General features: G+C 36.7%; 1 protein-coding gene across 1 annotated transcript in view; it reads left to right on the top strand.

Annotated features, from left to right (window-relative positions):
* Positions 1 to 14213, top strand: part of TTC29 (tetratricopeptide repeat domain 29) — a 129636-nt gene that overhangs the window by 64238 nt on the left and 51185 nt on the right. The window contains exons 7-8 of the mRNA XM_061993686.1: positions 4859 to 4950; positions 11952 to 12075. Of these exons, the coding sequence (XP_061849670.1) occupies positions 4859 to 4950; positions 11952 to 12075 (216 nt within the window). The remainder of the gene's footprint in view (positions 1 to 4858; positions 4951 to 11951; positions 12076 to 14213) is intronic.

Raw genomic sequence — 14213 nt, 5'->3', positions numbered from 1 at the left:
CCACAGGCACGTAACCACTTTATGGATTAGAGTAATAAAGACTACACTTTCTAGGTGTTTTCAAATACACATTCAATGGGGAGCTATGGGAGAGAGTTCACTGTATTGCAAAATGCCTGTGCATACAGTTCTATTGTCTTTTATTTTCAGTGGACTGTAGGGAAGTGATTGTTTAGTTGCTGTCAGAGCTATGTGCTTTTTTTCTGGAAGTATTTAAGAGGTACTAAGTGGTATGAAGCCAGTAGTCTTACTCAATCACATTATCTGTCTACCAAGACCTTGCTGGCTCCAGAAAGATATTGTCAGATGCTGCTAGCCAGGCTGGGCCTTAGTCTGTTACTGCAGTCCCTGTCAGAAATCATTAGCTAGTGATCTCTTTGACTAATGTTCCAGATGATTGTCTGATCTGTGTTCAAGGTCTGTAAATGAGGCAGAAGTATCTTTACTGCTCACCAGCTGTGAAATGGCTAAACACAGCTAGATTTTCAGAAATCAAATGTATTTTCAATAAAGTTTGACAATGATATCAAGTGCAAAGCTGAAAGCAGAACTACAGGGTTTAGGGTTTTTTAAAGTTATGGGATCATAAATCAATTTTATCCCATCATGATTTTGTGAGGATAGTGTGCTTTACCAAAATAATCAAATACTGGTAGTAGCGTTAATCTTGTGTTGAGTTGGATAAACATTCTTTACTCAACATAAATTCTTACCTTTGATTTTTACTCTTTTGTCCGTTATCCCCAGATGTATCAATGTTTAGCACAGCCTATGTCCTTCTATCTGAGTCCTCAGTGTATGACAATGAGGTGTGTGCATGTTTTTATGTGCATGTAAAAGTACAGGTGTGACAACAATAGAGGATCAAGGGTGGGATTTGGGGAAGCAGAAGTGAGAAAAAAATCTGGGCCTAAGATCTGACTAATATTTTTCTTGGCAAAGGACGTAAACATCAAATTCACCCTTATTTATAAAGCTATATACCATAAGGAGGCTCTAGTTTGAGTGTTTAAGCAGAGCTTGTTACTTGATTTTTATGCTGTAACTAATTGTAACCATGATAGACTTACACCCAGAAAGAAAAAATATGAAAACAAGGGAAATAGTACAATATATCTTGATTATTTTTTTTTAATTCATATTTTGGAGCCATAAAAGATAGTTGTTGGTTTTTTTCCTGCGTGCTCTAAAATAATACTGGATGGCACATGGAAGACAAAGCTGAACGCTTCACCTTGCCACTTTCCCACACCCCATGTGAATAAGAACAAGTGATAGAAAACCGCTGTTCATGCCTATATTAGATTTTTATTTTCACTTGTCTTTTTAACCAGTATTTCTACTGCAGACCCACAGAAGCAGGAAGTTTGAGATAATCAGTATGCTTGGTCACATAGTGCCAAAAAAACTAATTCATGATCAGAATTGATGCAGTTTTAATAATTTTTGTTTTGTTTCATTTACATTTTATTTTTAGAGGTAGAAGGAACTGTAAATTATTATTTTAATCTGTTCAACTGCATATATGGTGATCTATTTTTCCACTATATTTTTACTCTTGTCAAACAGATGACTGGCCCAGCCATGCCCACTCAATACTATTTTGCCATATGCATGTCTTCTCTTACATGGTATTCATAGTTGCTACCAGTATCAAACTTCCTTTGAAAAGGTATGGAAATTTTATAATGCTGCCTAGCATGATCAGGAGAAATCTACTGCAACAGCTTCCCTTATCAGAACTCTGTATATAGCAAATTTTTAAAATAAAAAAAAAAACAACCAAACAAAAAAACCTAACACCAAAACAACAAAAAAACAAGACATTTGCCTCTGCAGTAACTCTAAATCAATGAAAACTTTGAATTTTGAGAAGGAAATTCAGATAGATTCATACAGTACTCAAACTCACTCTTCTCAATGTTCAAATGTGTCTCTTTTCACAATGTTTTTGGGATTTTATTCACATTTTCTTAATGTGAAGAAAATTACCAAGATGACATTTTAATGCACAATATTCACCATAGAATACTAAAGCAGAAGCATGTTGCCTTAAAAAGAAGGAATTTTTTTCTGTTTGTATAAAGCAATTTTTCCATCCTTTTTTGTTTGTTTAATAGCTAAGACCATAAGACAGCAAAATTACACACTAATGTAGGAGTTTTCAGCATTAATTTTTGATATGTTCCACTTCTTCCTTGGATGTCACTGTCCTCTGCACAGATTGACCAAAACATATACAGAGGATCTATTTCAGGCCATTTTTCTGTCTAAAGGCAGAAAAATTTTCACATAATCCTATATATTCCATTACATCCAAATGATACATGTTCCCAAAATTTTTCTGCTTGTCAAATAGATGACTTGCCCAACTATGCCCACTCAATATTGTCTTACCTCATGCATGTCTTCTTTTGCATGGAACCGTTCGATGGACTGGTTATTCATATCTCATGAAAACGAACAGAGAAGTTTTCATGTCCATTTGTTGTTTTCAGGCTGCTTACAGGTTCTGGCAGGCACTATTGTGTCATTTCCACTTGATTTGCCAGCATGTAAGCTTTATGCTTTTTAATTTTAAATGAAAATTAAGTGTGCTGTAATTGCAAGAGACTGGGTGAAATCTTCCAATACTTACATGTTATTCCATCATTTTATGCTGCCCTACCTCCTCTTCTGTTTCTGTCCTGAATGTTGAAGACAAGGCAGGATCCATAGCTGAGAAGGCACCTCTTCACTTCCTCCACATAAATGAATACTGGGCAATTGTAGCACACAGGGGCACTACATAGCTCCTTTCCATCAAGGATATGTTGCTTTCTGTGTCCCTACATAGTACCTGAAGCTAGAGGAGTTATTTGAAATATAGACATAATGGGTATTATTTTCTGCTATAATTTACCAAGATTTTCTCTCTTTCATGTAGATGATTTAATTATTATTTCATCATTATTTAGAGTGAAACATCTGATTTGTGTTGAGCAGTAGTAACCCAGGACCAAAATGAGCACTTTTCATCAATGTGAACAAATGGCCTTATTTATTTACTTATTTACTTACTTCTTTCTAGCAGCTGTTGCAGAGATGCAGTGAAACAACTTTTTTACTTTAGCTACTCTGTCTATGGTTTTTCCTTGGTCTTATCTGTACTTTTTAGACTTTGTGACATCTTTGATAGAATTAAAAAAAAAAAGTACAGTAGCCCAAGCCTTTGGTGCCTAAGTAACCTTTCTGTGCTAGATACTGCTGACTAGTACTAGGCTATGTGTCCTAGTTTAATCTTGCAGAGGCCAGTTTGAACTATGAGTGATTTCAGTCCAGTACATAACATTTTAAAAACCTGTTATGGCAGGTTTTTCTGATGCAGGCATGATTATTACAAGAAGTATGGTAAAATGTTAAATGTCAAACTAAGAGATGTTTCTTTGACATTTGTGTATATTTCTGTTACCATCCTAGATGATTAGAAGGAGAAACTGCACTCTTTGACATCTTTGAATATGCATTCATTTTAGGGCGAGTTCGGAACTGATGTGACATCTTCCTAATTGAGGTGTCTTCATACTATTTTTGTTGTATCTGATGCAGTGATAACTCGATTGTCAATGACCTTCAAATATTGCATGCAATTCTGATGTACATGTGGACACAACTGATAAGAAAGTACTTGAGGGATGATAAATAGTGCAGTGCACATTAATAGATGCTATTTTTTTGGTAATATAAGCACTTAGAGCTTATATAACTAAAAATACAAGAGCGTTGTCCAGGGAAATGCATGCATGCAGTAAAACTTTAAATTTCAAGAACTAGATAGTGGAAACATTGGTAGAAATTGTGACATCCACAACATTAGCACACACATATTGTCTTCTTTTGAACCATGCACTTTGCAAATGACAGGAGATGCAGTCTTAATAGAGAATGCCCTTTTACCTCAATATACATAGGGATCTTGGGGCACGCAGGATATTGTCGTATGTTCCTGGACATCTCCCATCCCCCTTCAGAGATGGTAAATGATATTCGCTACTCCTTTCTTGGAAATGTGCAAAAAGGATTTCCATAGATAGTCTTTGGAGATTTCCTGTTTTCTCATGTGTGTAATAGGTTACGTCAAGCAACAAAGAGGAGGGAGGAAAGAATAGGATTTCATTTTATATGCACTCTCCCATCAGCACCATGGGGGAAAAAAAAAATGGATGAAAAGAGAAATTATGCAAAACTGGTGATGTCAGTGTTAAATTAAATTAAGATCATATGTTTTTATGCAGCAGCTATCAGTCTTCAGTTATGGGAGGGGTCAAGGTAATGAAGTACATTCCAAACAAATGTTAACAAACTGCTTGTGTGCATGAAGAATTAGTGATAAAAATAATATTATCTACTGTATTCTAAACCAACATAGTTTAAAAAAAGTTCACACAGTGGCAGTTTAAAGAAAAACTAATAGCGTGAAGTTGTGTTTCAGAATATCTTTCCAAAACACTATGGATGCAAAGGATACCATCAAAGGCATTGATTGTTAGAAATTCATTAAAGCATAGACCATTAACATCTTTTATATTATGGGTAAGGAAATTTATATTGTGAATCAGATAATATCACTTTGTTTTTTGAAAAATGCTGAAATACAGGAATTTAAATGCAAATTATATCTGTTAAATTTGTAATTATTGAATAGTTTCAATCAACTATAAGTGATGATCAAAAACCTAGTTCTGTTACAGCTAATTAAAGAAGAAATGTACAAGCGAGGAAACTTTAATTTTGTATCTCATATGGACACAGAAGCTAAGGAAAAAAGGTGGAAATTTTTAGCATTGTATTTATTGGGCTTTATTTTCTTGTTTCACAGAATTTGAACACCTCTGTAAAAATCTTCACAGCACTTTGCGATTCTGCTGGCCTAGGCAGAGCATATGCAACTATAGCCAAAATCCTGCTAAGGTAGGTTAGCACATCCTTGTCTGATTGTCAGTGCAGATTCGTTCAGCTGTGAAAGACTTAAATTGTTAGAGCTCTGTCACTTCCCATTACTGACTGCTTAAATTTTAAGCAGTGTCCTTGCAGTAAGTGACCCTTTCATCAAAAGTTATTTTAAACTGGTACACTTTTTTTAAAGTGTGTGATCCAAGCATTTTATCTGTAAACTATAATGTGTCCTTTTTCTCCCACATTTTTGAGGCTTTTAATTTTTTTTTCCCCACAAGTTTGGGAGGGTCCTCCTTGGTAAGTAGAAATCCAGGCATATTTTCTAGGTTAGAAAAGACAGACCATGAATAATGTAGCAAGCTTCAGTAGATATGTCTGTGTAATCTTTTCTGAACTGCAAGATTCCATTAAGAACTAATTTCTGTGAAGATATTTCTGGTTTCTGCATGTGTAACTAGATATAAATTTGTTGCAAATAAGATGCTTGTCTTCAATGTTTTTGTTTCAAGATCTAGTATTAAAATCCTCGGTGAATTAGTTTGAAACTACTTCAACTTCTTACACAAATAATTTTGACATCAATTATCACACAAAGTAGGAAAAAAGGATATTAAAGTGAAGGTTGTAGCTTATCCTTAATTCATCCTATGTTTGGGTACTTGAGTGCATGTGATGCCTGATAGAGGTTGGTAAATTGTGTATGGAGGAAGACTTGTCACCAGGTTTATTTCAGCACGTGAAGTAAATTTTCATGTTTGAGTTAGATCCCTTGTCTTTTGGCCTTTCAGGGCATGTAGGCACCAGCTACGATCACAGTTCTGTTCAGCTCTCCGGTACATAATTCATGATTACTCGTATTCTGAGCATCCTAAAAAAGCACATGGGATAAGATATTCAAGAAGCCACAGAACAGACTTAGCATAGCATGTTCCATTTTCAAACTGTCTTACACCTGAGAAACACTGAGTTGCAAGGACACCAGCTGTTACAATGAGTGCAAAGGGGTCTGAGCTCTCGGTAATGTTCATGGGTTCCTTGTGTTCACAAAAAGTAGTAGTTTGGGTAGAGAATGGCCTCAGATAGCCAACAAGACATTCCTAGAAAACCATGTATATTGATTTCCTCTTTCTGCAATTTAGGCATTCTGTAATATGAGCACATACTCTCATTTATGTTTATTACATTAGAAGTTACAAATTCGGGGATCATTCTGAAGTCAGCTTGATAAACACTTCACTAGAAATACCATGCACGCCCAAATTCTTTACCTAAAAGCAGAGCTTATGAAGGAGTGGCTAGTGATATTCTTCTGTATCAAATTTGTATTCCACACCTTCTCAGAACATTCTCTAGGTATCTCATAGTGGACAGTCTTATTGCTTTCCAGCTGTTGCAATTTGAAAAAGAGGAAAACGAGCAGGTAAGGAGAAATAAGAGGGGAAACTAAGAACAGTAAGACTCCCCACTTCAGTATTTAAGACATGGTCCTAGGAGAGGAATATTCTGATTGATTCAAGAGAAGGAGGAACATTCTTACGTCTAGGATCTAGGATTTAACTGCTAATCTATTGCACAGGTAAAGAGACAATCATAAATACTTCCTCTGGAAAATTACTCCCGTAGTGTTTCTTATAAAACCCCTCTAGTAGTTACACCCTGAGAACGTTAACCAAATTAAACACCTTAAATAAGTGCCTGCCTGTTTCAAAGAGCTTTAGCAATATGATAGGCATAAACTTCTCATTCCTCTAAAGGATCATGATAATTCTCAGCACCTTTCAGCCATTTTGAGAAAATTGTATATAGAAAAGTCTGGGCACCTATGAATCATAGAGTCATAGAATAGTTTGAGTTCGAAGGGACTTTTAAAGGTATTCTAGTCCATCTTCCCCTGTAATGACCGGGGATATCTTGAAGTAGGTCAGGTTGTTCAGAGCCTTGTCCATCCTGACCTTGAATGTTTCCATGGATGAGACATTTACTACCTCTCTGGGTAACCTGTTCCAGACTTTCACCACCCTCATTGTAAAATATTTCTTCCTTATATTTATCCTAAATATAAAAGTTTGTCCTCACCTTTCTTATAAGCCCTCTTCAAGCACTGAAAGGCTGCAAGGTCTTTCTGGAGCTTTCTCCTTATGCATGTTCAAGTTCCTCAGGTGGTCATGAACATGATTTTCTATTACAGTGGGAGGGATTTTGCTCCCTCAGTCCCTGTCTTGAGGTCTACCCACTCAAGAGGTGTGGGAAGAGAGTTTGCCAGTGAATACTGAGGCAAAAAAAAAAGTTGTTGAGTACCTCAGTCTTCTCCTCATGCATTGTTACCAGTTTGAGAGTTGTGTACATCACAGAAGATACACTGTCGTTTCTGGCTGACATACTAGTAGAAGCCCTTATCATTATTCTTTTCATCCCTTGATCAGTTCAGCTGCAGATGTGCCTTGGCCTTCCTGACCCCATTCCTACAAAACCAGGCAGTGTTCCTCTACTTTTCCAAGGATCCCTGTCCCTGCTTCCAGTGCTGTGCATTTCTTTATTGCCCTTTAGTTCTATCAGCAGATCTCCACTCATCCATACTGGTCTCTTGCCTTTCTTTCCTGACTTGTTACACCTGGGGATCAAGAGCTCTTGTGCTCTATGGAAAGTGCCTTTAAAAATCTGGCAGTTGTCTTCTGCTCTCTGTCTCTGAGTGGTCCTGGCTTGACTCTTTGCCTGACCCATATCCCTCAGACCTGCAAACTCCATCAATGCTTGGTCCCTGGAGCCCAGGCTGCCTCCAGTCTTAATGTCATCCATCGGCTCACTTGTGTTGGTGATCATCAGGCTTGGTATCATTTCCCCTCTGGCAGGACTTTCCATTTATCCTCGATGCATTCCAGGAGTCTCCTGTGTTGCCTACAGCTCACCATGCTACTTTTCCAGCAGATATCAGGGTGGCTGAAGTTTCCAGAATACAAGGCCCTGAGAGCATGATGCCTCCTGTACCTGGAGTAAGAAGGCTTCACCCTTGATTGGGCAGCCTGTAATAGACACCAAAGGCAAAGGTTCCCTTTCTTGCCTCGGTCTCTGATATTTACCTATAAGCTTTCAACCTGCTCATGGCCATTCTTCAGAGACAGCTCTTCACAATCAATCATTTCTTGACATAGAGGGCAAGCTTTCCACCCCTGCTTCGTCCTTTTGTCCTTTCTGCTGGGGTCACCCCAGGAGTGCTGTGTCGCAGTCTGGGCTCCCCAGTACAAGAGAGAATCACGGTGCAGTGAGTCCCATGAATAGACTGGGAGCATCTGTCCTAGGAGGAGAGGCTGAAGGAGCTGGGACTTTTCAGACTACAGAAGAAAAGGCTCAGGGAAGATTTTAAAGTACCTCTTAGGCAGCATTGGAGAAGAGGGAACCAGGCTCTTATCAGTGGTGTTCAGTAACCAGACAAGAGGCAATGGGCACAAACCACAGTATCTGAGATTCCATTTAAACACAAGAAGAAAAGAATTACTGTGAGGGTGAATGCTGGAACAGGTTGTGGAGTTTCCATCCTTCAAAAATCATTCAAAACTCCTTTGGATATAGGCCACTTTTCCTTGACCCTGCTCTGATCCAGACTGATGGTTCTAAAGATCTCTTCCAACCCTAACTTTGTCTTAAGCAGTCCTTCCAGATAATTTCCCTTTTGCCATGTAATGTTGTCTGATAAAATTCTTTTGTAAGGCAGTATGATGGATATTTCAGACAAACAGACTTCAAAAATGAATAACAGAATTTTTCATGACCAAAATCATGCTGGTGCAACACTACTGTCTCTTCATTGGAGGAAGGAAGGGCATAGAAAAATAGTTTGAAAAGCCTATGTAAAAAGGGGCATTAAAAAAAACATTGCAAGTTTTATGTGTAGTTTTATCTAATCTAGGACAGACTTATGCAAATCTTTTTAAACTTTATGGATAACATCTTTACAAAGAAAAGATAGCTATTTCCCTAAAATAATACATTATAAACACAATGTCTGTGGTAATTTGCACTGATTGCATTGTGACAGGTTGGAGAAAGTAACTGAGCCCTCCTGTATCACTCAGAACTTATCTATGGCTTCAGAATTTTTTTGTGAAAACTTTGCTGCAGATGTTTCCACAGACCACGGGAAACTAAAAATCTCTATCATCTGCATTTAGGTATGTCATTTTCCAGGGAAAAATCTGACATAATAGCATCATGTTCTTGACTTATTCTGCCAGTGTCCACCACGGTAATGACTTCTTGTGGACACATGATTTATACATCCAATTCAATCACATGAGCAATCCTATAAAAGGTGCATATTTTCATAAAAGTCTAATAGGGGTAAAAATCTCATAGGGCATTTTAGCATGAAACTGGAAAATGAGTTGCTGTAGATATGTAATCTCTTCTGCTGAAGTCATCATAACTGTTCTGTGGGATCAAGAATGACTATATCTTTAGGAAATTACATTTTATGCATTTAGGAAGGTGAAGTATAAGGATGTAGAAAGCATATGGCTGTATAAAATAACATGTAGATTTTTGAAGGAACTATAAAATATTAGCCCTTTGAGTAGGAAAGACCTGTTTATCATGTTATCAGGTCTTGTGCAGGATAAAGTGTTTCAGTAATCCTTCTAGCATACTTTAAATATCTCGAGCTGTAGTGCTTTTAAAAGTACTTGCTTTGAAAAAGTGTTAGACTGTACCAACCAATTGCTAGTTGGCATAAGTGATGTTCTAACAGCGAGAAATATCTTTCTGATATATATCAAATTGATTTCTGTTTGCTTGAAAGAGATTGTCTGCCCTAGCAATTTTCATATTTTCTTTATGTGGAGCATAGGTTTTTGTGTGAAATATTAAAAAATGGCCAAAAATACATCAAAACATTTCTATTAATTCATGAAATTAAGAAAACCTTTTTACATTTTCTCCTGTCACTGATTCCATTTGCTTTATTACTTTCAGCCTCTAGCCCACAAACTTGGTGGCACAATCAACAAACCCCTTAGTGGCTGTTTCATCTCTGCTCTATTTGATTTCTCCAGTCTGAGTAAATGATTAAGTTTTCATGCATTGGTTCAACCAAAATCTATGTTCACTCAACCACATCCTTTATTGATTACTTCTACTGCAAACAGTAGGCCAAGTGTGATATACATAATTGGACAGTTGTCAGGGGATGTGGGTGTTAACAGTCCTGTTTTCCCAATTGGAAACTGGAATCACCTTGATACACAAATATTCTGCACTGTTTCATTCTCATTCCTTGGACCAAGGACTCCTTTTCCTCAGAATATATGTTTTTAACTCTCAAAGGTCTGGTTGAATGGATTTAATGATTATACCATATAATATGCTCTTCAAGTTGCACCTGTGCACTGCATATAGAAAACTAGAAAAACTGGAATTAATATTTGTCTAACACTTTAACCTTGTCCTTTAACTTATATAAATCATATGCTTTTTTTTCTGTGGGGAAACATTTGATTTTTCTCTTCTTAGGAAACAAAAAAGGTCTAAAAATATGTGCTTCTAATTCTAAAATTTAGAAGTCTTGTGACATTTGGCAAATGTTTACAATACAGTATATTTTATATTCTCACGGTATTAAAATACTTAAATTAGGAAACTTTAGTAAATCCAACTCTGCTTTTTGATAACTAATCTTTCCAGTAGCATATACTTGAACATTTCAAGCATGTTGTTTTGCAGTGTTTTAGCATCCTGTTGTTGTAATCTAGCTCATCTCTGTCACATCCAGATAATTACTGCAACGTTGTAAATTTGCAGCCATGCTTTGTTTTATTTCCCATTCCATGGCAGGCTCTACACTGTTGTAATTACTCTGATAGCATAAGGCAGGGAATTACAGACTTTTCTCCAGAATTTGAAAGCATATAGCCCCAATATAGTTTATAATAGAAACTGTAATGTAAATAAACCCGTCAGTCATTTGCTGCAGGAATATAACTGAAAGATGTTTTAAAATGTCGAGAAAATAAATCACAATTCTTTATCACTGACAGGAACTTTTATTTCTGTGAGTTTCTTAATTAAGACTGGATTTTGTCTCTAGCTTGGTGTCTTGACATTTAAGATCCTACCCACTTATTAGTGACTCAAGTTCATGGCTAATATTGAGGTCAGCTGCAGTAACACTTTAGCCTTAAAGGGAAAAAGTGTGTTACCACAAGCAAACCCAGATGTCTATCTTGTATCTTGTAATCATACTGCACAGATCTTATATTGTTAATATGAACAACTTTATTAAAAAAAAAAAAAGGGAAATCTGCAAATGTCATTGTCAAAGTACATTAGCCAATTTTCAACTTAGATTCAGCTGTGACCTCAGGTTGCTCTGATCTCACTGGGATTTTGGGGTGGCACCTGTAGTCCACAGTTTATAGGCTTGCCTGTATGACTCCAGCAACCTTTGATCCACCCAGCCAAAGTGCAGTATTACACTCTGGGAAGGGCTGTCATCTCCAGAACTGAGAAACAGTGCTATTATGGGGCAGCTGCTGCCTCACCAGGGTTCTAGAGCAAGAAATGGCAGCTCTGAGTGACAATAGCACAAAATATTTTACTGAAAAACTTAGCCTTGTTACCCCCTTCCCTTATTTTGTCAGGATATTTTGTCAATGTTGTCAGCTTTGACAATGTTACCAGTTGCTCAGTAGAAAAAAAAACATTAAAATAATGGAATCTCCAAAATCCCTGTAAGATCATAACCCACATTTTCATTCCTGGCCTTAAAATACTGCATAACAGGCTAAAGAAAAACGTTGTTTTATTTCACTCAAAGGATCCAGTTCTGCCTTCAGAGGTTCTGTGTAGACTAGTCCAGTTGATTTCAGAACAGGTAGTGCCTAGACAACCGTTTCAGAAATAAAGTCCAGTCATGAGTGACTCATCACAAAGTAAAGTTACTTAAGAACAGGGTGATGGACATTCAGCATTTGGATAAAGAGCTATCTGAGAGAATATTTAATTTTTGTCCCTGTCTTTTGTTTCAGTCAGAAAAAAGTGGCTGAAACTATTAAGTACTTGGGAGAGTTTATGAAGGCTGCTGAGAATGCTCATCTAAGCCAAAGCCTGGTGGATGCGTGTGTGTTACTTGGGAATATTTACAATGAAAGAGTAAGTACTGGATGTAGTAATGATATCAAAGAAATGGGTTTAATCTATGGTAAAAATCTGGTTTTGCATATGAGATGACCCAAAAGGCTTTGATCCAGGTATTGTATCTTATAAGAGTTACCAAACAAGGAAATACTGGGTGACTAAATAAAATGTGCTTAAATTTGGGGGAAAAGTAAAAATTTCACACCATATTTAACACATAGTGTTTTGTTCCAGAAAGGGTGAATACAAACCACAAATTCAGACAATGGCAGACTTTCAGTATTGTGAAAAACTTGCATCCAAATCACCACTGGGGATGTCTACACTCACAGGCATCAGCTCATGGGGATTTTTAACGTACTGTACATAGAAATTTGTGCTTTTTTAAGATGAATGTTTACCATATTGTATGTTAATAAGCAGTTTCTAGTCTTAGCTTAATTTCTTCTCTACATTCTAACAAATTTATGAAATGTATGCTAGCAGCAAATAGTTGGGCAAAGGTCTGTGTTGGTACAGGACGGGCTTTCCTGTATGCCTCGATCCAGCCTGATGGCTCTGATTTGGCCTGTTTAAATCAGTAGATAGGCAGTGACAGATAATGTTAAGATAGACATAATTGAGAAACTATTTTTATCGTAGTTTCTCAGGTCTTTTGAAGTGCATTTTTTCTAACCCATGTGCCAGTCTCTGAATTGTTCCTCTGAGTGAACTCTGCAAAGGCAGCAGTTTTGTTGACTGCCTGTCTGGGTAACAGTTTCCTTGCACTGTCCCTTACTGCTTCTACAGATGCAGCACTTGTGCTGCAGTAGCACTTGCGCTTAGAAATCAGAAGGGTTAAAAATGTTACCATAGAAGTGAAAGACTCGTGTTGAGCTCTTGAACACCTATTTTAGAGCTGAAATGCTACATGAAATTATTTATATACAATAAGTAATAAAAAAATCGTTCTGCAAACTGAACAATGTGGAAATTAGGAAATACTTTCACTGTGAAAGAAATAAAAATAGAAGTATCCTTTCAAAATCACTCTTTCTAGCTTCTGTTGCCTGTTTTTGTGTCAGAATTTCTTTTCTATGTGTAGTATATTGAATAGACTGCTTACCCCATTTCACTTATGATACACCCAAATGCCTTTTGGGTTTTTTTATTTTCTGAATTCATCTTGCATAGAATTTCTCCTATGGAAGCCGATGGCCCATTTTTGTTTTCCAGCAGTAAAAAAAAAATCTTACTCTGTAATCTCTAAATTAGCCTCAGAGTTTTCTATTACATATGTTCTTAGCATAAATGCTGAATCTCCCATTGAAAACTAAGTTTTAAAGTCTCTAAGACCTTGCTGAAGTAACTTTAAAATGGATCTGAAACTTGGAAGATAGTAGAGTGATGTGACACCATGCACAATTTGAAAAGTAATGAACTAAATTCTGTTTAACTACTTTGATCTTTCACTTTAAGAATTAACCTCTTTTTGATTATTCTCCAAATTCTCTTTCCCAGTTTAGAATTTTCTGCCTTTAAACTGGGATAGAGGTGTAGAAGGGAAGAAACGTAGTGACTTAATCTGAGTAACTTACATAAAATATTTAATTTAAACAAACAAAAAATCTCTTCAAGTTTTACAATTCCTTATTCCCTATACTATTTTTTCTGCAAGGTCAGCAATGTTTGCCAAAACTGAGTCTGAATTAACATTTCCTCTCTTGGATCACTGCCTGCATGGTGTCAGCTGTCATCACCAGTATTTTCTAAGTTATTAGGATATTTTTATTCCATTCTCTACTTCCCCCAGTGATACAATTTGCAGTAGTACTGTCCTTCTCATCAAATTAAAGATATATCTATTTATATCCAGATCTACCCCTGGGGACCTTTAGTAAACTAGATATAACTTTTACTGTCCTTCCCAAAGTGACTTTGACCAAAATCCATGCCATTTCTGTATCTTTATAGTTCTGTTATCTCAAGAATCCATCACTATCGCTGTCTTTCATTAATGCTGTACATCTGCTTCACTCTTTATAATTGTGATTGTTTTAACCCTTATGGCACCCTAATTTCTCCCACTTTGTTAGGCAGGTTGCTTACTTAGTATGCAAGCTCTGATGAAGTTAGCACAAGGCACTATGTCTTTTCTCATTTCACATTTCTCA

Source organism: Colius striatus, chromosome 3, assembly GCF_028858725.1.
Source record: "Colius striatus isolate bColStr4 chromosome 3, bColStr4.1.hap1, whole genome shotgun sequence".
NCBI lineage: Eukaryota > Metazoa > Chordata > Aves > Coliiformes > Coliidae > Colius > Colius striatus.
Note: the sequence above shows the minus strand (reverse complement) of the source record. Positions and strands in the feature narration are given on the sequence as shown.